At 43.5% G+C, this 22,930-nt stretch overlaps 1 protein-coding gene across 2 annotated transcripts in view; it reads left to right on the plus strand.

The window, feature by feature from the left end:
- Positions 1-22,930, plus strand: part of ADAMTS19 (ADAM metallopeptidase with thrombospondin type 1 motif 19) — a 1,141,020-nt gene that overhangs the window by 536,041 nt on the left and 582,049 nt on the right. For both annotated transcript variants that reach the window (XM_069227292.1, XM_069227293.1), the window contains exon 9: positions 15,435-15,575. In XM_069227292.1, coding sequence (XP_069083393.1) covers positions 15,435-15,575 — 141 coding nt within the window. The remainder of the gene's footprint in view (positions 1-15,434; positions 15,576-22,930) is intronic.

Genomic DNA, 22,930 nt, shown 5'->3' on the forward strand with positions numbered 1-22,930 from the left:
TAACATGTACTTTTTCGAACTCTATTTATATTTTAAAAATCGATATTGGTATCTATTTTTGGACAATATTAATGCAGATAATATTTATTTCCAATATTTTTGCACTTACCATTATAAGTATAGGATTACGATATTGTGGTAAGCGATTTTTTACATGATATTTTTGTCAACAGTATTGTTTTCCACAGTATTGTGTCAGTGATCCGTTTGAATGTTAACCCCACTTGCCCAATAAACCTTACTCTTTTTTTGGAAATACTGTGACAGTAAGAGGATGAGGTTTTTGTGTGTGGTCTATATTCATAAACAATTTTCTATATTCATAGCAAAATAAAGAGAACTTTTTTCCAAAGAAGTGTGACTTACAGTTGGGAAGGGAGTGAAGCCAATAACAAACTGTGCTTTATTTATACCATTTCCAAGGTGCTCCAGTATATTAACAGACAGTTCTCACCTTTCAGCCAACCGAAGGTTGCATTCTGAGACTTGTAGTTTTGCTTTTTCCCTGATGTTTGGTTCTCAGTATTCCAACATGCACAGTTATGTTGGCTAAAATGCAGATATCACATGTTATGTTGAGTCCCTTGACAGCTAATGTTATTTGAAGCAGCCAAGTTATCTTCTAAATAAACATGCGCAACACATGGCACGCACCTACTGGCTTCGATGAAAAGGTTTAAATGTTCATGCACCATTCATTCCTAGCCTTTTGAAACTGTTGTGACCCACCTCTGAAGCTTCAAATGTCTCGCTGATTAAATGTATAGCTATCACGTCAGGTGGCTGATCAATTAGGAGTGGGAAAAGTAGCCGATGCCCTATAAAGTAAAGATATACTGGATGACTATGACATCACATTTGCTGACATCACTTCCTATTGCGTTCGTTGTTAATGGTAATTAGAACATTGGAATGCTGGGGGCTCTATTGAAAACAATGGAGTGCTGCGGGCTTTTACTGGCCGGTAAAAGCCCGCAGCGCCAACATTCCAATGTTCGCTTTGTTCACAGCAACAGCTGTGAACAAAGCCTCACGGAGCCCGAGGGGATTTTAATCCCCTCGGGCTCCGTGAACATTTTTTTTTTCATAGAACATTCTGCCCTGTGTGGCAGAATGTTCTAATAGCCTTAGAACCCGCAGTAGCGGGCTCTACCGGCTATTAAAGTCCCTCTCCCTTGTTAAATGCCCTTGCCTTCGGCTCGGGCATTTAACGCGGGGAGCGGGCCTTTAATAGCCGGTAGAGCCCGCTACGGCGGGTTCTAAGGCTATATTAGTCCTCCTCACTAATTTCATTAGGACTTGTGCCTCAGTGTGATTCAGGTGAAGTGGGATGGCGAAATGTGTTCACATGCCAGTCACTGCTAAATGGGTCCTAACAACCCAGAGATCGTAACAGGAGCAGGGAAAAAGGGCTCTAAGTGATAGTGAATGTTGAAAAAATAGACCTTCCCTAATTCCCTTTCACCTGCAGGATGTATTGCCCCTTTTATACCTTTAGGTTTACTACACTGGTGGGAAGCTTTTAGTTATACATGATAGCAAGGGAAGGGGTGTATGTTCCTAAACCACTGAAAAACATAACTGTATCAACAGCCAGCATAGCAACAGTTAATATTTTTGACAAGTTTATTTAGCTGGTACAACAACATCAGATAGAAAAAAGAATAGTGCAGATTAGAAAAGTTTATGTGGGAGCAGAAGTGAGGAGGATCGCAAAGAGCACTAAGGGCCTGATTGATATGATGGTGAGTTTACACCGTCACAAACATGACGGCTATGCCGTCCACCATGTTACGACAAAATAATAGCCTATCGAGATAATAATACCGTGACTGGATATCTGTCACATTTGTGATGGAGTAATCCCTCCACCAGGATCTAAATCTGGCCCTTATGTCCTATGCGATTTAGATTTCAGCTGACTTGATATCTGTCACCGTTGAGATGGAGTAACCCGTCCACGGATTTCTAAATCAGGCCCTAAGTTTGGTTTTGCCTGAGGCTCTATCTAAATAAAGGCGGGCCCTGTCTACACCATGTCAAACAACAATATACAATAAAATGACCGCAGATTTAATCTACGTAACAGGTTAAATACTGGTCTGCACCGAATTTTATTTTACATCCGGGGGGGGGTTGTATTGTGATGGGCTTTCACAGGCATGGCCCGCTAATTCAAAACTGGGAATAAAACCCCAAACTCTGCTTTTCCAGCATAGCTGAAGCTTCCCTTGCGTTAGTGATGCAGTTCAAAACAACGCGATGCATCACTTCAGAGGGGTAGAAGAAAAAAGAACGTTGTAATTTGTAGGATTTCACTAGGAGGGCCAGAGTACCTGGGACTGTTTAAGGCCGTGAAAATGAACATTATAAATCCGGGTGCTTTCTTGTGGTGAACATTCATGTCTCCGCTTTTATTACACCTCTCAGACTGAAGTCAGGGGCTTCAAGGATCCTTCAAGCAGATGCTTTTGAAACACTGGAAGAGGTATTGTCCTTCATGATGAAAGGCCAGCGAAATAGCAACCACTTGTTCCTTTTTATCAAAAGAATAATCATTCTGAACATGCATGTTTTTTCAATTATTCCCCTGCTGGATTGGTAAAGGGGTCCCGTTTCACGTGTGTCTCTGTCAACATCATTCCATTTATAAAAATGTATTTTCCCCCAGAGTCTGAACAGCGTTATGCTTGTCATAGCTTATCGTAAGATATGGCAAAAAATAGCGTGTGCAACCTGAGACCAACCATGTTTTTGATATTCATAGCGCCCAGATTCATAGTGCTTGAGCGTGAAGATGTATACATGCAACAGTGCCTTGCCTTCTGTGTTTGCATTAGAAACATGTGCCTACCTTTTCTCCATTACTTTTATTTTTACAGCACGGTATGCAGTGTGGCATGGATACACAAAAACATGGGATTATTTGCCAGTTTATTAAAAGGGTCATAGGCATACATTTCTGATTAAGCCTTTATCAAGTCCGTCTAAAAACGGAGTTGGCGTAAAAAAACAAACTTATCTGTCTACTTCCACTGTAAAAAGATTCAGGCTTGATGGTCAAAACCGTTTGGCAGTTGTTAAAATCACAGGATTTGTGACCACACTATGCTTTCTTAAGCTATAGTGGACTGCTTTTGCGATTCGGGAAAAGTATATCCTAATTGCATAAAGAGTTTTGCAACATATTCCGAATCAAAATTAGGTGTGTGCATATCTGCGGTGTCCCAATCTACTTGTTATTCCCATCAGATTGTGATGGTTGTGACCAGTGCTTAATTTGTGCTTGTTGTTTCCGGTGCAGAGCACCGGCACGTATTTTTGAGGGACGGCACTTATTTTTCTGCCTCAAGCATTTACTGGGAGCAAAAGACACATATGGGAGAGACCGTGGAAGCGAAAAACGAAAAAGCGTCACAAAGGGAGAACGCAGAAAGCTGCAAGAGTGATCTGACGGGGCAAGGAGTGGCTGAAAATGAATTGCAGAGACCTGAGATGTCTTCAGGATTACGCTGCCTCAGTATTCCGTGTTTGCACATTTAATTGCAGCAGTCTCATAGTTAGGAGGAGGGTTTTGGGCACTGGTAAGCGTTTATTTACAAATTAAGCACTGTTTGTGACCCTAGATGCAAACCATTGAGGTTACCATCACCTCAGAGAATTGCTTCAGGCGGTCTTGAGGTGAGTAGGCAGTTAACCAGGAACGGGTGTAACATGCGAACTTCATTCACTTTCTTCCGTGTTTGTAAACGTTGTGTACTTTTTGTTGCAGACGGAGAGTTTGGAGATAGTGCTTGGCATTCCGCGGCATGTAGCGCTCCTGACTGGTTTTTATTGAATCAGGGCACCATTTATATTCTGTGTATTGGGTTCACTGATTGGGTGCGGAATCCTTGTGGGCGAGCAGAGACTGGAAGGGATAGGCAATTGTGTCCCGTATTTCCGGCATAAGCAAGACCTCACCTCACTGATAATTGACAGAAATGGTAAAGGGAATGCTAACTTGCTAAGATTTTTTTAAACTCCTGGACTATAGGGTTACCTCATATGTTTAACATGAAATGTCGGATTAATTAACGTGACAATAGCACAACGTGTCTTGGTATAAACTTGATAGACTTGCAGTTGACTTGGCAATGTTGCTGGATACTTAGAGCCCAGTGAGGCCACCCACACTAGAGCCAAACGGTGGCACAATATATACTATGGATTCTGCGGCTCCTATATATTTGCATTGACGATTATTGTGTGTTGTAGGGGGGCATTGATTTTCAATACAACACGGTTTTGTGTATTCCGGAAGACAGATATTCGTTTGTGTGCTGTTATTTTTTGATTTACGCATAACAATATTTAACATATCTAATGCAAGTGTGGAATTTCATAAGTTTTTAGATATGTCTAGATGACATGATTCTTTAATATTCTATTGAAGGAGATTGAAATCTGGTATTAGATCCCTCAATGAACAGATCCTGTAAATTCGGTTGCCGGTTGTGTTTGAGACCAGTGATGTGACAAAGGCCCCTGCAGCCCATGTGTTGTTGGGGTGGGTGGGGTGCAAACTCCAGGTGGGCCCCTCAGCACAGTACACTGTGCATGGGTGGAAGGCCAGTGACTGAGTCCAGAGGAGTCCGGGGGGGCCCTCCAGGTACTTGGCAGGGGCCCCCCTCAAGTTTTGTTACACCACTGCTTGAGACCCCATAGTCCAGTAGAAGATACCATTCTTAGTGCCACTGCTGACTGGATGTGGAATCATTATGGCCTGACCTAGAGGTTCTCTTGTTGCAGTCAAGGACTGGCCACATTGTACAGTATTCTGCAACACTATAGCTGAGAATCACACCATTGTACATCACATCCAGACACTGACAGGCCATAATATATAGGAGGTCAATTCCGTGCATTCCTAATGGCAAGGGAAGGTACATCTCTTTGAGGTATAGCAATAGTTTAATGTTAGAAATTAGGTTCCTGATTGGCAGTTGTATGCACCCTCTCCAAGCAGGAACCACAATCCTAGTCAGTGTAAATCACAAACACAACCTAAAGCAACATGTGCTCACTCCTAGTAACTTGGCACAGAGCTGTCAGACTTATCTTAAGTGGCAATGTTTAAAGTATTTATGCAACACTTCAAACAGCAAAACAGTGAAACCACCACTCAAAAAATTCCACACCTGGTGAGGAAAATAGAGCTTGATTTATTGAGCAAAACAAGACCAAAACAACAAAAATCCAATAAGTAGAACTTGAGATATCAATTATTAAAGGATAAACTGAATTGTAGTGCTTTAAAGCATTAAGTGTCAACCAGGGCTATCTGATCATGCTGGACCAGGTCAAATCTGACAAGATGGCCCAATTGCGATGGAGCATGGTTCAGATACAGGGGCCTGCTTGGCCTGCAGGCCTTGGCTCGTGGCTGCATTGACGTCAAGAACAAGATGCAAGAGGCAAAGGAGGTGATGCTTCAGCATTGATCCCAAGGAGGAAGGCGATGCGTCTGTTCCAAGCCATGCAAAGTCAGAGGCACCACTTAGTAAGGCAAGACTCTCAAATGGCAGAGTCCAGGTGATGTAGGTGATGAGTTGGAAGTCTTTTTTGTCCCCAAGACTTCAGAAGAACAGGAGGCAAGCCAGAAAGCCTTTGGAGTCACTCTGGGTTCTGGTGTTGTGAGTCCAGTTCTCTCACCCAGGAAAGGAGGGCAGCAGGTCAGAGCAGCAAGAAATAAGTTTTTTCAGAGCAGCAGTCCAGCAGAGTAGCAGTCCTTGTAGCAACACAGGAATCCTTTTTCCTGGCAGAGTATCCACAGGTCAATCAATCAATCAATCAATCAATCAAGGCATTTATAACGCGAGCTACTCACCCGTGAGGGTCTCAAGGCGCTAGGGGGGGGGTTAGTGCTGCTCGAAGAGCCAGGTCTTGAGGCGCTTCCTGAATGCGAGGTGGTCCTGGGTAGTCCTGAGGTGGACAGGAAGGGAGTTCCATGTCTTGGCTGCCAGGTAGGAGAAGGATTTACCTCCGGCGGTGGCTCTGCGGATGCGAGGGATGGCGGTGAGAGCGAGGTTGGTAGAGTGAAGTTGGCGGGTGGGCGTGTAGAAGGCGAGGCGACTGTTGAGTTATTCGGGGCCCTTGTTGTGGAGGGCTTTGTGTGCGTGGGTGAGGAGCCTGAAGGTGATCCTCTTGTTGACGGGGAGCCAGTGCAGGTGTCTCAGGTAGGCGGATATGGGCTGTGGCGGGGTACGTCGAGGATGAGGAGTGCAGAGGCGTTTTGTATGCGCTGAAGACGTTTCTGAAGTTTTGCGGTGGTTCCTGCTTATAGGGTGTTCCCGTAGTCCAGGCGGCTTGTGACAAGGGCGTGGTTAATAGTCTTTCTGATATCGGCGGGGATCCAGCGGAAGATCTTCCGGAGTATTCAAAGGGTGTGGAAGCAAGAGGATGAGATGGCGTTGACTTGCTTGGTCATGGTGAGAAGGGGGTCCAGGATGAATCAGAGGTTGCGTGCGTGGTCTGAGGGGGTAGGTGTGGTGCCCAGGGCCGTGGGCCACCAAGAGTCATTCCAAGCGGACGGGGAGTTTCCGAGGATGAGGACCTCTGTTTTGTCTGAGTTCAGTTTCAGGCGGCTGAGCTTCATCCATTGTGCGACGTCTTTCATTCCATCCTGCAGGTTGGCTTTGGCGGTGGCTGGGTCTTTGGTGAGGGAGAGTATCAGCTGGGTGTCGTCGGCCTAGGAGATGATGTTGATGTTGTGTTTGCGAGCGATGTTGGCGAGGGGGCTCATGTAGATGTTGAAGAGAGTGGGGCTCAGTGAGGAGCCCTGTGGGACGCCGCAGATGATCTTGGTGGGTTCTGAGAGGAAGGGCGGGAGGTAGACTCTCTGTGTTCGGTCCGAGAGGAACAAGATGATCCAGTTCAGGGCCTGTCCTTGGATACCAGTGAAGCGGAGGCGGGTTATTAGGGTGCGGTGGCAGACGGTGTTGAAGGCGGCCGAGAGGTCAAGGATGATGAGGGCGGTTGTTTCTCCGTTGTCCATCAGGGTTCTGATGTCATCTGGCGCTGCGATGAGGGCGGTTTCTGTGCTGTGGTTGGCCCTAAGGCCAGACTGGGAGGGGTCGAGCAAGTTGTTGTCTTCGAAGAAGTTGGTCAGTTGCTTGTTGACGGCCTTCTCAATGACCTTGGCCGGGAAGGGGAGGAGCGAGATGGGGCGGAAGTTCTTCAGGTCGTTGGGGTCCGCTGTAGGTTTCTTCAGGAGCGCGTTGACTTCTGCGTGTGTCCAACTTTCGGGGAAGGTGGCCGTGGCAAGCGAGCTGTTGATGATGCTCTGGAGACAGGGGGCGATGATGGCGTCGGCTTTGTTGAAGATGTGGTGGGGGCATGTGTCCGATGGGGCGCCGGAGTGGATGGAGTTCATGGTGGTTCTTGTCTCTTCGGGGCTGATGGGGGTCCAAGCGTTGAGGGTGATGGTCGGGCTGTGAGTTCAGTGGTGGTCGGCGGGATCTGGGGTCCGAAGCTGTTGTGTAGGTCGGTGATCTTTTGATGGAAAAAAGTGGCGAGGGAGTTGCAGAGGTCTTGTGAGGGCGTGATGGTGTTGGAGCTGGGGTTGGGATTGGAGAGCTCTTTGACGATGTTGAAGAGTTCTTTGCTGTTGTGGGTGTTCTTGTCCAGTCTCTCTTTGAAGGATGCCCTTTTGGTGGAGCGGATCAGCTGGTGGTGTTTGCGGGTGGCGGTCTTGAGGGCTGACATGTTCTCGACGGTGTGTTCTTTGCGCCAGGTTTTTTCGAGGGTGCAGCTGGTTTTCTTGGATTCTTTGAGGGCGTCTGTGAACCAAGGAGGTTTCCTGATGTCAGTCTGTCTTGGGAGGTTTCTGAGGGGGGAGAGGTTGTCGGCGCAGTTGGTGATCCACTGTGTGAGGCCGAGGGCTGCGTTGTTGTCATCGGGGGTTATGGCAGGTTGGTTATGGTTGAGAGTGGAAAGTAGCTGTTCTGTGGAGATTTTGTTCCAGGGTCTGCAGGAGATTAGTTGTGTGCGAAGGTGGTGGGTCTTGCGTCTGAAGGTGAAGTGTACACATCTGTGGTCGGTCCAGTGTATCTCGGAGGAGTAGTTGAAGGCTACGTGGTTGCTGGCGGAGAAAATGGGGTCGAGCGTGTGGCCGGCGTGTGAGTGGGGGTGTTCACCAGTTGCTTGAGTCCGAGGTTGGCGAGGTTGTCGAGCAAGGTGGCGGTGTTGGTGTCGTTGTTCTTCTCCAGGTGGAAGTTCAGGTCCCCGAGGAGGATGTAGTCAGGCGAGGCTAGGGCGCACGGGGTGATGAAGTCTGTGATGGATTTGCTGAATGGGGCGCGTGGGCCAGGGGGCCTGTAGACGAGAGTGCCTCTGAGGGTGGTCCTGGGGTCGGTGTGGATCTGGAAGTGCATGTGTTCGGCGGCGAGGGGGGTATCTTCGGTGGAGGTGGTGACGTCCAAAAGTGTAATGAGTTTGTAGGGTCAGAAGACCAATTACCCACTGGTACCATCTTGTCCAGTATGGCCCATCAGGATGTTGATGGCTCATCAGTCACAACTAAGCTCCCTTTGTGTGTGACTGTCTAGAGGGACTGCACAAGTCCAGCTGTCGTCCCACCACAGACATGTATTGGAGACAGGGTGTAGGCACACAGGGCTAAGAGCAGGAAAGTACCAAATTCTGAAAGTGGCATCTTCAAAACTGTAACAATAAATCGGACATTACCATTAAAGAGGACATGGGACAGAGGCATGTTTTAAAGTGCTACTTAAGTGGGTGGCATGAGCAGTACTGCAAGCCCACTGGTAGCATTTAGGTTGCAGCCCCTAGGCGCATATAGTACACTTTTCTAGGGGCTTATAAATAAGTTAAATATGCCAATTCAGTATGTAGCAATCAAACCATGTTTTAGGAAGCAAGCACATACACTTCATCACTGGTTAGCAATGGTAAAATGCTCAGAGGCCAAGGCCAACAAAACGAAATTAGCAAAATATGAGGAAAGCAGGCAAAATGTTTGGGGAAGCATCATTCTAAGCCTGTCTGGTCTAACATTTATAAACAATAATCTTTCTGGCTTTAGTAGAGCTTTTGGGGCTGAATAACCATTTCAAGATTATTCCGGTTATGGGCTGTTTCCTTCATGAATGTGTCATGGTTAACAAGAGGAGATCCCAAGATGCGTTTTCACAACAGCAAAATGTTTCATTCTGCAAAGTGGACAATATAATAACACTGTATAAACAGTAATTTGCTTCCAGCCCTAAATCTTTTAATCATTTGAAAACAATATTGTCCTCCAGGACTGGCATTAGCACTGGTGGCACCATGTGCGACAGTGTTTGATGGCACCCCCCAATGACCACCTCTGCCACAAATTCCCTCACTATCACCCTTTAGCAGTGCCCATCAAGTCTCCATTACCACTCAATCTCAGATGAATTTAATTAGTTTTGTAGCACCACACATTCCAGTGTAGGCTGTCTGGGCACTTTACATCACACACAAAATTACACTAAGGCAAACAATCATAAATGTGTAAATCAGTGTATACAAAATGTTACATAAAACAGAGCACTACAAGGTGTAGGAGTCACGTCATTTATATTGGTAGGCAGTATACTTTAAGTTTAAGAGTTTTTGGTCTGGAGATACAGAAAATCTGAATTTAAAATGTAACCCCATGGTTGGGGGTTCTCTTTAATAATAATAATTGATTTATACCCAAATGAACCCTTCTTGAAACATTAGGATAATGAAAGACTGGAGAAAAAAATTAAGGTTCTAACCTTAAGCTCGCGGAATGCATGCTGTTCTTTGATGGCAGTTAAAAGTTTACTGTTCTCTATTAGGATTTTAACTTATAAACTGTAAGTAATAAAAGGACCTCTCTGACAAAAGCAGTGACCCACTGACCTATTTGCATTTATATGAACTTTGTGATCTGCATGGTACACGTTCTTTGCAGCAGGCATTTTTACCCTCAGCACTACCTTAGAACATCCATTAGAGATAACTCCGAACTCTACTCAGGCAGAAAGTTAATCACTAGGATATTCTTGACATTTTTATTGATGCCTGAAAATTGATGAAGTCAAGGAAGGGCTTTTAAAACTATACTATACTTGCCCCCTCCCACAGGCAGCACCTGGTGCGGTGGCACCTGTCACACTGCAATAGAGCTGGCCCTGTTGTTCTCTACATTACGTAATAACACAGATAGTCAAAGAAATAACCAGTGGTAACTCTACTTTGGAATAGGACATTTCCGGAGACGACATACACCTAAAGGGTTTTTTGTGCTGCAAATTAACATACTAGAGAAGTTAAAAGATTAATAAAGAGGAGCATAAAATAGACATTTTTAAGGTTTTTCTTGTATGCCAGGTGTTTTGTTGAGAGCATTAGAAAGTGTGGGAATCAAGAGGCAAACATTCTGGCTTCCTTGTGTTTCTTCTGGAAACACTGAACAGTAAACAGATTATGTTGACCTGAAAGCAGACAGGTTTGTCAGAGAGGAAATGGGGAGAAACACATATGGCAAATGATACATTCACTGCACTTTGAACAAGACACATTGCTCATTAGCAGCAGATGCATCCTCAGTGGATTCTCATGGTTTACTGTTAGGTCTGCCACTTTTAATGGATGGGTGTCTTAATGGACTGCATGTTGTTTTCTCTGAAAAATCATGGATGCATGCCCCACTGACACCAAGAATACTATGGAGTTACCCACTGGCCATTTGTGCATGCAAAGTCCACATGCGTTGTCATGAATTCATGATCTGCTGCCAGCAATATTGATTCGGCCAATGGATTATCAACATATGCAGAGTGAGAGTGGTTGTACTATGTGATTCAAAAGAAATGACGAGCTTTGAACAAATGTTACTGTATGAATGCCGATAAAATGACGTTTTCTCCAGTCCAAATTCTCCTACCAAATATTTCTCCAATAAGAGTGTGACTACAAAAGGTTCCCCATCTGACCAGACTTTAAAGTCCTAACAAACTAGAGTTAGTGAAAGAATTAGTACATGCAAATGTGTTCACTTTTCTATTTACCATCACATGTGCTGTATTTTTCGTTTACAGTACAGTGTCGCCAGTGTGCCACTTTTATAAAACTTTGCACAATTATGACTGGAAAATGCATGGACATGTCACCAAGTAGTGTGTACAACTGTGACAGACTACTTCATTTTTTACATCATAGTTTGATATCAGGTGGAGTATGGAGAACGGAAATTCATTTTCTAACATTCATGTGCTGTAAGATTATTATAGGAGCAGGGATCCTTTGAGCCATAATGAATGCCATTGACCAATGTTCGGCCCCTAAATGAGCAGAAAGATGTTGGCTTGTTTTGAATAAACAAATCATTGTATCCTTTATCATCCAGTACTCATTTCGCCATATCTAAGGTACCTGCTATTAAAGTAAATTCCTTAAGTTTACCTTTAGGTATTTCTATAATTATCTGGATCCTACCTTTATCCAGTTATTTTTCTTATTAAGAACTTCCTCGAACAGAGGTCGATACCAAACTGATAGTACCACCTTACAAGGGTGGCGTGAGGAAGCCGATGATGAAGCATTCCACAAAATGTAGTAAGACTATCTCATAAAATGTAATTGGCATATCAGTAGGTCCTAGGATTTAGGTAGGTGTCCCAATGAGTTATACCTCTACCGGTAGTGAATCTTTTAGTTTGTATTCTGTTATCCCTTGAAGGGTGTGCAGGGGTTGTACCTCCTACTCTCTTTATGTGATAGTTATATTACTGAAAGGTCTTGACTGTCTACAACAAACAAATTGTATGTATGTCACCTCAGTACTCAGGCCCAGCATCTCATGTGTGTATCACTGAAATTATTTTTACCTCTTTAACAGTTGTAAAGTAATTTTTTTAAATCTATTTTCAGACAGTTGTGTTGGACCTGGCCCATTTTGCCCAGTCAACTCCAAATTGTTGCCTTCTGTTACTGAACCCAGTTTTGTTACCATTAGGACTCTGTGCAATTTACCACAGCTAGCCAGTGGTAAATCACTTGAGCTCTTTTCCTCAAATATGGTAAAATGGACATAAGCCCATATCACATCTGTATATTAAATGCTACTCGTGGACCTTCAGCACTCATTGTGCCACCCGCTAAAGTAGCACTTTAAAACATGTCTCAGGCCTGCCACTGCTGCCTGTGTTGAAGTTTTAAACCACCATTCCGACAGGGCAAAATAAATCTTTTGCCAGACCTAAACCTTTCTTTTTTACTACATATAAAAGTCAACCACATTGGTTTAGGTTTCACATGTCCTGCTACTGAAAAACTCCTAAAGTTGTTTTTCACTACTCTAAGGCCTATCTCGCTCATTAGCTAATACTGGGTTACATTATTACAAAATAATAAGTGCTACATTTTGGCTGGGAACAGATAGAGTTATGCTGTTAGACGAAAACAAAATTGTAATTTAAAATCCTCTTTAATGACAAAGTCAGATTTTAAGTCAGAATTCTGAAAATGCCACTTTTAAAAAGTTGGCATTTTCTTGTCCTAACCATTTGTGCCTTCTGCCAGTGCCTTGGGTCACATGACAGTGAATTGCTCTGCTGTTGGGGTTTGTGTATTCCTCCAGACAGTGACACAAAGGGGAATAGATGTGTGCAGGATGGAACATTCTGCCAGGATGGCTAGAGGGCCCTGCCCTACTAGCACTTTTTAGGGCTTGCCTCTGACCCACACAAATGAACCTGCCACAAGCTTATTGCCATCCCAGACAATGTGAGGTCCTGACAGGAGAAGGGAAGAATTTTTCAGAACCAGATGTAGGGGTATGAGAGAGTGCCCCCCCTACATTTAAAAGCTAGCACCAGATGTAAAATTGGACTCTTGGAACAACTCTGTAGAACACTCCTGGACTTGTGGACCTTACAGAAGAAAGATTATCCAGCTGGAAGAGGACTTACCAGCTACTGAAGGCTTCCTTGCTGTCTAAGAAGGAAGACAGGCCCTGCTTGCCTTAATCCCAAGCTAACCTGAGTGACTTCAAGAGTCAGTTACTGCCCACCTGTGTGAGGTGCAGGGACATAACAAGCTCCAGAGGCCTCTCTGCAACAGCCCATCTGACCTGCTGCAACAGTACCTGCCTGAGCCTTGCCGGCCTCTGCTGGAGTGAGTTCCAAATCCTGAAGAGGTACCCCCAAGGTCCTGGACACTTGTCTAACATCAGCCTAAGCTCCTCCAAAGAAGAAAACTTGAAATGCTGAATTTTGGGCTCTTCAGATCCATGAACAGGCCCCTTTGTGCCGAGACTCTAACACCCATGACGGCTGCCAATGCAAAGATCCAGTGAAATCAGTTCTCCGTGCTACAGTGACTGCCAGTGACAACTGGCAATGTGCGATCTGCACTCTGCACTACAGTAGTGACTGCCTGGTATTTGTCAGTGTAAAGCTCCAGCAATGATCATCTGTGATGCCAGACCTGTCTCTTCGTACTACAGTGACAATAGCCCACCACCCCCAGCAGTACAGCGACAATTCTATGCTGCCTGTTCCTCATTGCCTTCTCCACAGCAAACAGAACTCTTAATGCTGGACTTTGACAAGGTAACTTTTTAAGTGGAACCAACCTGGTTTCTGTATCCGACCTGCACTCCATCGTCGTCTGCCTGACCTTGTGACTTCCCCTGGTCAGGTACAATCAGCAGTGCCTTTAGGCGCTATTGTCACTAAAAACATTAAAATGTAATAATTCTGAATCTACGGATTAGATTTGGTCATTCTGGTATCATTTAGTTTATGAAAATGTTTTCTATTTTTCTAAATTGGTTTGGGGGTTTTCTGGTGTTGTGTTTTCACTTTATTACTGTTTATGTACTGAGTAAATACTTTGCACATTTAGAAACTTTTTTGGTTCACTCTAATAAGGATTGTGGCTGTTGCCTGAGTGGGGCTTCCACTCTCTCAACCAATAACCCAAATTTCTTACGAGCTGTACCTGCCATTGGAGCACTGACCTTCCTGGATGAAGCTTTACATCAGATGAGCTGATGCCAATTGTCCCTAGCAGGCCATTATTCCAGACGGGCACTGGATGTGCAGGAACTATAAACTTGCTCTGTCTATGCTAATTTTATTCGTGGGATAATTGGGCAACAATCTACAGCACTACTGGTTCTAATCAAGTGCTGAGATGTGCTTGGTGAGTAACATAATATTAATTCAGCTAGGTGTGTGTTTACACAAACGTGCTTGCACATTCCACAACAAACGTGAAAGTATGACACCCTCAGATATTGATTTAAATTTGTTTTTGCTAATTTATGTAAAACTTTGCAGATAGAGAGCAAAAGGCTTCGGGCTCCGTTATTCAACACTAATGCTAAATGGCTTCAGCTTACTCACTTTTTCTTATGAATTCTATCCCTGACATGCATTTGTATAGTTTACTTTAATAGTTTTCTTGGATCTATTTGCTATTAGTTGAAAGTATTTGGCTCTTCCTAGTGTCTTGCTACCTACATTTCAAATGTGTTTCAGATCTAGAAACCAATTTTGCATTTTGGGTTTGAAATGTGCGGCTAAAGATTCTATGCTGGCATCTCTGAAAGATATTTAAGTACCTGAAGCACTTGGATGCTTGAAAGACACTGCATTTATTGTCACAAAGTAGGCAGAAATTGCATCTTTTTTGTACAATTACTTTGAAGTGGGTTTCTTGTGATCATAATTGATATTGGACTAAGCGCATTCAATCTGCCACTGCCACACCAGCACAAAATGAAATTCTGCTCTATAAATATAACTTGAATATAAAGCTACTATCCTTGCATGCTTGTTTACAAGAAGTCAGGCAAGGAAGGGGCTTGCAATCTATTGCTTGCCGTGTGTATGTTTGGTTCTCATGAAGTTCTCATTGAGTAACTAGGCAGTATATGAATAAAGGCAGGGCGGCCTAAAACCCATTTCAGTCTTAAACATAAAGATCCTAGTCACAATTTATGACTGTGGGAAGTAATACTACAGGCTTATAATTGTATGTAATGTTTCACACATTTATGAATCCTCCCAAAACTTCCAAATCCCTATTAGTAAAATAATGCATAGAGAGGGCACAATAATTTTTATTTCTAATACTTGTATATGAATATTTCCTGAATATTCCCATTTAAGATGTTTTGGGGCCAATTCACAAAGGCATGTTCATTTCCAACACTCCAAACCTCATTCATTAGAACGAGGAAAACAATACCTAAAAGACAGTATCATACTATATAATGAACCATTGCAACATATATAAAATCAGCATTATGCTTCCACTTACTGTTGTATAGTTTCAGCCTTTACTCACAGATACACCTCTGTGTTTGTTTGTGACGGGTTAGTATGCACGATCCATGTTATAATATATCATCTTTATTATTCTAGCATGGGGATAAATCATGACAACGATAACCCCTCCTGCGCTGATGGTCTTCACATCATGTCTGGAGAATGGATAAAAGGACAAAACCTTGGAGATGTTTCCTGGTCCCGATGCAGCAGAGATGATCTTGAAAGATTTCTTAGGTAAAAAGATAAGACATCAATGCTTTGCATGTTATGGAAGGGATGGGACCCACTTTTCAGGACAAGTTCACAACAAATCATAATAGAGAGCACAAAACATAATCACCAAAGGCTTCTATCGAATGATTTGTGGATAACAATACCAAATGATAAAACCATGTTCTTTCTTTTAAAAACATACATACTGTGTTGCAGTTGGCAATAATTGAATTTTTCCATCTAATGCGATATTTGTTCCGGACATAAATGTGCGCTGCAATTCGTCCGAAAAACTGTAAACACTTTTTATCACGTACGTGACACTGATCATGCTTCCTATCACCTCATATTGTTTATTTTCATTGACCTAGTTATCTGATTGCACTGTACTCTTGTTGTCAAGTGTGGGAAAGTGGATAAATGAATCCAATCTGCGAAAACACTGCCAACTAAAATTAGAACAAGCATTGCCAAAGCCAGTAAGTCTGGGTTAAAGCTGAAAGTGCCTCTTTAAGAGTGCCTTACCAGTCAATGAAGGTACACTTTCAAGTTATAGCCATACTTAATGGTATTGCCCGTGCTTTGTACTCCTACCTTGCTGTGTGGTAGGCACATCCTACTCCTACAACATTGCTGAGGTCAAGGTCTGCTGTAAATCTATGTGTATGCTTTTTTTCTTTAAAATTCAATACAGTTATGTGAAAACTTGGTTGTAAATGTTGTGATTTTCTGAATTATTTTGATATCTTTTTGAATAATACATGTTTTTACATGTTGGTATAGTTGCAAGCGCACTGAGGCTGTGGAAAGTCTGCAGAGATGAATGACTGAGTATGAACCAACAGTAAAGTGAGAAGAGATAGCTTTAGCCCGTCAACCCGACCTTTTGTGGCAAAAAGGAGAATGGACTGTGTTGGACCTGGCTTTTTGACAGGGACATCCCCAAACTTTTTGCCTCCTTCCTCCTATTTTTTCTGACCTGTTGTTGGTGGCTTTTGACCTCTGGGCACTTTACCACTGCTAACCAGTGCTAAAGTGCATATGCTCTCTGTGTAAATTGTACTACTGATTGGTTTATCCATGATTGACTATTTAATTTACTTGTAAGTCCCTGGCAGAGTGCACTACATGTGCCTAGGGCAGGTAGATTAAATGCTACTAGTGGGCCTGCAGCACTGGTTGTGCCACCCACCTCAGTAGCCCCTTAACCCTGTCTCAGGCCTGCCATTGCAAGGCCTGTGTGTGCAGTTTCACTGCCACTTCGACTTGGCATTTAAAAGTACTTGCCAAGCCTAGAACTCCCCTTTTACTACATATAAGTCATCCCTAATGTGTGCCCTAGGTAACCCCTAGAGCAGGGTGCTGTGTAGGTAAAAGGCAGGACATGTACCTGTGTAGTTATATGTCCTGGTAGTGTAAAACTCCTAAATTCGTTTTTACACTACTGTGAGGCCTGCTCCTTTCATAGGCTAACATTGGGGCTGCCCTCATACACTGTTGAAGTGGCAGCTGCTGATCTGAAAGGAGCAGGAAGGTCATATTTAGTATGGCCAGAATGGTAATACAAAATCCTGCTGACTGGTGAAGTCGGATTTAATATTACTATTCTAGAAATGCCACTTTTAGAAAGTGAGCATTTCTTTGCACTAAAATCTTGTTGTGCCCTTCAATCCACGTCTGGCTAGGTTTAGTTGACAGCTCCTTGTGCATTCACTAAGACACACCCCAAACACAGGGTGCTCAGCCTCACTTGCATACATCTGCATTTTGAATGGGTCTTCCTGGGCTGGGAGGGTGGAGGGCCTGCCCTCACACAAAGGACTGCCACACCCCCTACTGGGACTCTGGCAGACAGGATTGAACTGAAAGGGGGCTTGGTGCATTTCTTAGAGACTCTTTGAAGTCACCCCCACTCCAAAGGCACAACTTAGTATAAAACAGGGCCTCTGCCCTACCTCATCAGACACTTGCTGGAGAAGAAACCTGAACCAGAAACTACATCCTGCCAAGAAGAACTGCCTGGCTGCTCAAAGGACTCACCTGTCTGCTTTCTACAAAGGACTGCTGCCTTGCTGTTGCCCTGCTGCCTTGCTGAACTCTTGTCTGGCTGTGAAAGTGCTCTCCAAGGGCTTGGATAGAGCTTGCCTCCTGTTCCTTGAAGTCTCAGGGCCAAAAAGACTTCTCTCTTTTACTTGGATGCTCCGTGCGCCGAAAATTTTGACGCACAGCTTGTTTCGCGGCGAGAAAAACGCCGCACTCCGACGCTGATCAACGCAACGCTCTGGGGACGATCGAAGATCCGACGCACGGCCTCGCAAGGACAACGCCGCCCGACCTCTAGAGGAGAAATCGACGCAACGCCTGCCGTGAGATCGTAATTTCAACGCGCAGCCCCGCAGATCGAAGTCTAGAGGAGAAATCGACGCGACGCCTGCCGTGAGATCGTAATTTCGACGCGCAGCCCCGCAGACCGACGCGCAGCCAGAGAACAAGCAGGAAAATCCATGCACAGACCCGGGACATCTGGTAATCCCCGCGATCCACAGAAAGAGACTGTCCACGCGCCGGAAAACGACGCCGACTTCCCCGCGTGGAAAATAACGACGCAAGTCCGTGTGTGCTGGGGAGAAATCGACGCACACACCCTTTTTCCACGCACCTCTTTCCTTGTGGCCCTCTGAGGAGATTTTTCCACTCCCAACCAGGTACTTGTGCTTGAAAGAGACTTTGTTTATATTCTAAAGACTTAAGACACTTTCTATCACTTTTCAGTGATATCTTTACAAATTCGTATTGCAACTTTGATCATTTTGACCTGAAGATACCCAGATAAATATTATATATTTTTCTAAATACTGTGTGGTGTATTTTTGTGGTGTTATGCTATGGTGTTGTATGATTTATTGCACAAATGCTTTACACATTGCCTTCTAAGTTAAGCCTGACTGCTCGTGCCAAGCTACCGGAGGGTGAGCACAGGCTGATTTTGGATTGTGTGTGACTTACCCTGACTAGAGTGAGGGTTCTTGCTTGGACAGAGGGCAACCTGACTGCCAACCAAAAACCCCATTTCTAACAGACTGAGAGAGAGAAACACCTCTTGATATCAGTCTTCAGTGAGATCTTAGATTCTACATCATGAGTGGAGGTCTCAACTATCTGATTCACTTAATGTATCCAGACTGGCTTTGGAACCTATGCTCAAACATTAATAAATGAAAAAATGACAAACAGAGACCCTCATTACGAGTTTGGTGGGCGGAAATGGGTGCCCACCAAACTCCCGTGGTCAGGGCACTGCCAGTGTGGTGACCTTCCTGTGGCCCCTATTACGAGTTTCCTGCTGAGTCAGCAGGCAGAAACAAATTTCTGCCCGCTAGCCCAGCAGTAAACAACCCACAACCTTGACGCCAGCTCGTAATTGAGCTGGCAGCAATGTTGCGGTGTGTAGGATGCTTAGCAGACAGTGAAGAGCACAACAGGGCTGTCCATGTGGGCCTCCACACTGCCCATGCCAAGTGCACTACCCATGCCCCATGGGGCCCCCTGCACCTTGTCTCTGCCAGCTTGTACATGGCGGTGCAGAGCGGGGGTCATTATCCCCAAGGCGGTGCTGCATGCAGTGCTGCCCTGGGGTATTAGGACCGCCAGCACCACCAGTCCCTCCATTGGATGAAAACTGGCAGTCCAACCATGGCCGAACCGCCACTGTCATAAAGTGGCGGTCTGACCACCACCAAAGTGGTTGGACTAACGACTTGGCGGCAGTCAGACTGCCATCACGAGTCGACTCATAATGAGGGCCAGTGTTCTCAAAACCGATGTGCTTTTGGCAGCTCTGTGCAAATTCTTTTGGTTGAATTTTACATGAAGGCTATTATGATGAGGTAAGCTAATGTGACTATTAGTGTTACGCAGGCTACATTTATTCCCAAGGTTCTAGCACTGCAGTGTGGCCAATGATGAGACAAATCCTAGCAATATAATTCTCACAGATAGAAACCTCTCTAAAAAAAGAAATGACAGAATAAAAAGAATATTACCTCAGATCACCTCGAATCATGCTGTTCTGTCAATTTCTATTCCAACAACATATCGAAAGGGACATTATGCAGAGCTAAATCTATTTGTGTTACACAATTTTGAGGAGAATATAAGAAGAGGAATGAAGGATTTCCTACTTTAAAAAAGTAAAGTAATGTATTATTTACTCTTAATGCAGAGAAAGCGTTTGTTAATGTAGTATCACAAAATTTGTTAGGCATCTTACACAGAATGAACCATGATGAGATATTCTTTGGTCATAAACTATAAAACTCCATTCACATACTTGGGTATTAGTTTCACAAGAGATAAACAGGAAACACTGAAGACTAACATTGACAAATATGTAAAAGCATCTCTCTGGACCTCGATAGATGGCAAAATCTGCACTTAAGTCTATGGGAAACATAATACCTGTGAAGATGAAAATGTACAAAGACGTCATTAAAGACAATACTCTTCTCTTGATTAGACACTAATTAGACTGGGAAGTAGACCAAGACGATTCAGTCTAAATTACTGAATGAATAGCCTGTTTTGGTTAATTGCACAAATTTAGCAGGAATCAACAACTAGAACTCATAAAGCAAAAACAAAAAATAATAATAATAAACTTTAATGACAATGACAGCTGCTGGAGATATCAAAGCACATCTGCTGTGTTTACACGTACAATCATTGGCTGCCCATTAGTGCAAGATTGGTGTAGAGCAGAGGTCTTCAAACTGGGGGGCCTCAAGTGATCTCGGGGGGGTGCAGACTATGGCCAAAAGAAGCATTATACAGATAACAGCACTTTGTTTTAAGCAGAAGCATGTTATTACGTTAAAAAAATATATAACAGTACTTAACTGCAATGATTAAATAGGTCTTGACATATTTAAACATTAACATTTTTGTAAAATAATTATGAAAATTTCTGAGGGTGGGACCAATGATTTCTATTTTTCAACTGGGGGGGGCGCAGCATTAAAAAGTTTAGAGACCACTGGTGTAGAGAAATAGCAAAATAGCCGAAGCAATATTTTCTTAATGACTTTAAAGCCATCAACTAAACTTCTACTGTTCTATCACTTGTAACAAGGTGTGCAAAAAGCAGTTTATCCTCTGCATGGTCCACTGACAGTAAAAAACATGGCCCGGAATTAAAGAGCTCTAGCGCCACAATTGTGCCATTTTGTTTTAATGCTAATACGGCATTAGGCTTCAAAAATCACCAAGCCAGATTTACAAAATGGCACAATGCATGCATTGCACCACTTTGTAATCTATTGCGCCACATTATGTATGCAAGGGGAGCATTCCTTGCATCATTTCTGTGGTATTTTTAGCACCTGCACAGAGCAGGTGTTAAAAGGAGGCACATCATTATTTATAATGGTCCTCAATGTGCTTTGCTGGATTTTCGTCAACATTTTTTACCCTAATTCTGCAAAGCACCAAACTGGAGTCTGAAATTTTCAAGATAGTTCCCTAACTACCTCCATGATGCACCATATCTTAAATAGTGGTTTTAGGGGGGCACTAAGGGGCGCAAGAAAAGTGACGCTTCATTGGATGCAGCTCCACTTCTCTTAAATCTGCCCCATAATTCCTAGAGGTTGGAATTTAAGCTGTTAAGCACGAAATTAAACATTGATCTTTAAATTGGCAAAGTTAGCCCCCGTTTTGAGGGTAGTGTTTAAAATGGGAGAACAATTTAGAGAAGTTGGAATGATTCCTTAGACATGAACATTAGTTTACTTCATAATTGCTCTGATGTTAAAAACAAACTAGTTGAAGTGTGATCCTCCCTTCTTCCTCTATTACATGTGTTGCTCAACATGGTTTGAAAAAAGTAACATTTAGATTTTATTACATTTTATTAGCTTTATATTATATACAATAGCTTTAGACATGCTTTGGACACTGGTTCAATGCACAGCTCAGGGTTGGTAACTAGAGGCTCTAGGCTTTAGACACAGGTTCAAATCTCTGACCAGTTCTGGGGGCCCTTGCCTCTGATCCCCAATACTGTCTTCGGGAGGGGGGGGTGTTGAGGGGGTCATTCACTGTCCTGCTACCATCTTTCAGTTTGCTGACAGTGTTTGCGCATGTCGGGACACACTGATCCTGCGAAGGAAGCACACATTTTAAAATATTGTACATGCCAAATGACACAAACTGCTAACGCTCCACGTCCTCCAGCCAAAGAGCTAGCGACAGCTTGAAAGCAAATACCACTTCTTTAATGATTAATATTGTTCTCACACTTAAGAACTTAAAAAATTATAATTTGAGCAATTTCCCCCGAAACAATATGTCTCTGCACCTCTGTGCAAGAGTAAACGACCTAGAAATATGGATACATAAATGTTGAAAGCTATTCGTGAAACGTGTGCGTGCCTGTCTGTGTCTTTATCCATCGTCCAAAATCCTCCCATCCGTCCAAGAACTAAATCAGTCCCTCCCACCCATCCGCCCAGGAAACATCCATCCCAGTCTAACCATGCAGCCATTCATCCATCCAGGAAACCTCAATGTAGGACACACCTGGTAACGCGTCCAGCTCTTATAAATTACCTGTACCTGGACACGTTGGAGGTCGGTGAATCTTTTAACCGAGTCGGGCTCTCCTCATCCTAAAATAGTCGAGTCACTCAGATCAATAATCAATAACTACTGTAATCGGTAATCAATACCCAATTCATAGGTCAATATAGCACATCAGAAATCAATAACAGTTTGTATTTCGGCGCACCATGACCTTTCAGTCATGAATAACCACACCAGTTTATTAAAAGTTAGTGAATTTATTTCCCTATATTAACAAAGCTAGCACGATATATATATGTCTCAACACCAATTGATATATGTATATGAACATTACTAGCTGTCCATAACGGTGGAAGAAACGCAATCTACGCAAAATCTGGATGATGATACACTCTGTTATAGCAATGCAAATCACCAATGTGACTAACTGTATTTGACTAATTGCATACATTCGGTCAGCATAACAAGATTTCAATTCTTCATGATACATTGAATGAATACCTCGACTAACCTCTAATTAGCATTGGCATGTGGGGCTTCATGCGAAACGAATTTAGTCAACACAAATTTGGAAAACTTCTAGCTAGGGCCCTGTCAAAATAGCAGTTGGTACCTAAAAGGAAAAACACAATGCATAATACATTTATCCTTTCATATTTACCAAATACAATCAGCATTCAAGAAAAGTCTTCGTCCTTCAGGTACCGGTTGATCAGCATGGGGCAAGTTTCGAAGGGGCAAAGTTAAGGTCAAGTTTCCTTGCAGCGGCAAGGAGAATGGGGCAAAGTTACTGCATA

This window comes from Pleurodeles waltl, chromosome 1_1 (genome assembly GCF_031143425.1).
Source record: "Pleurodeles waltl isolate 20211129_DDA chromosome 1_1, aPleWal1.hap1.20221129, whole genome shotgun sequence".
NCBI lineage: Eukaryota > Metazoa > Chordata > Amphibia > Caudata > Salamandridae > Pleurodeles > Pleurodeles waltl.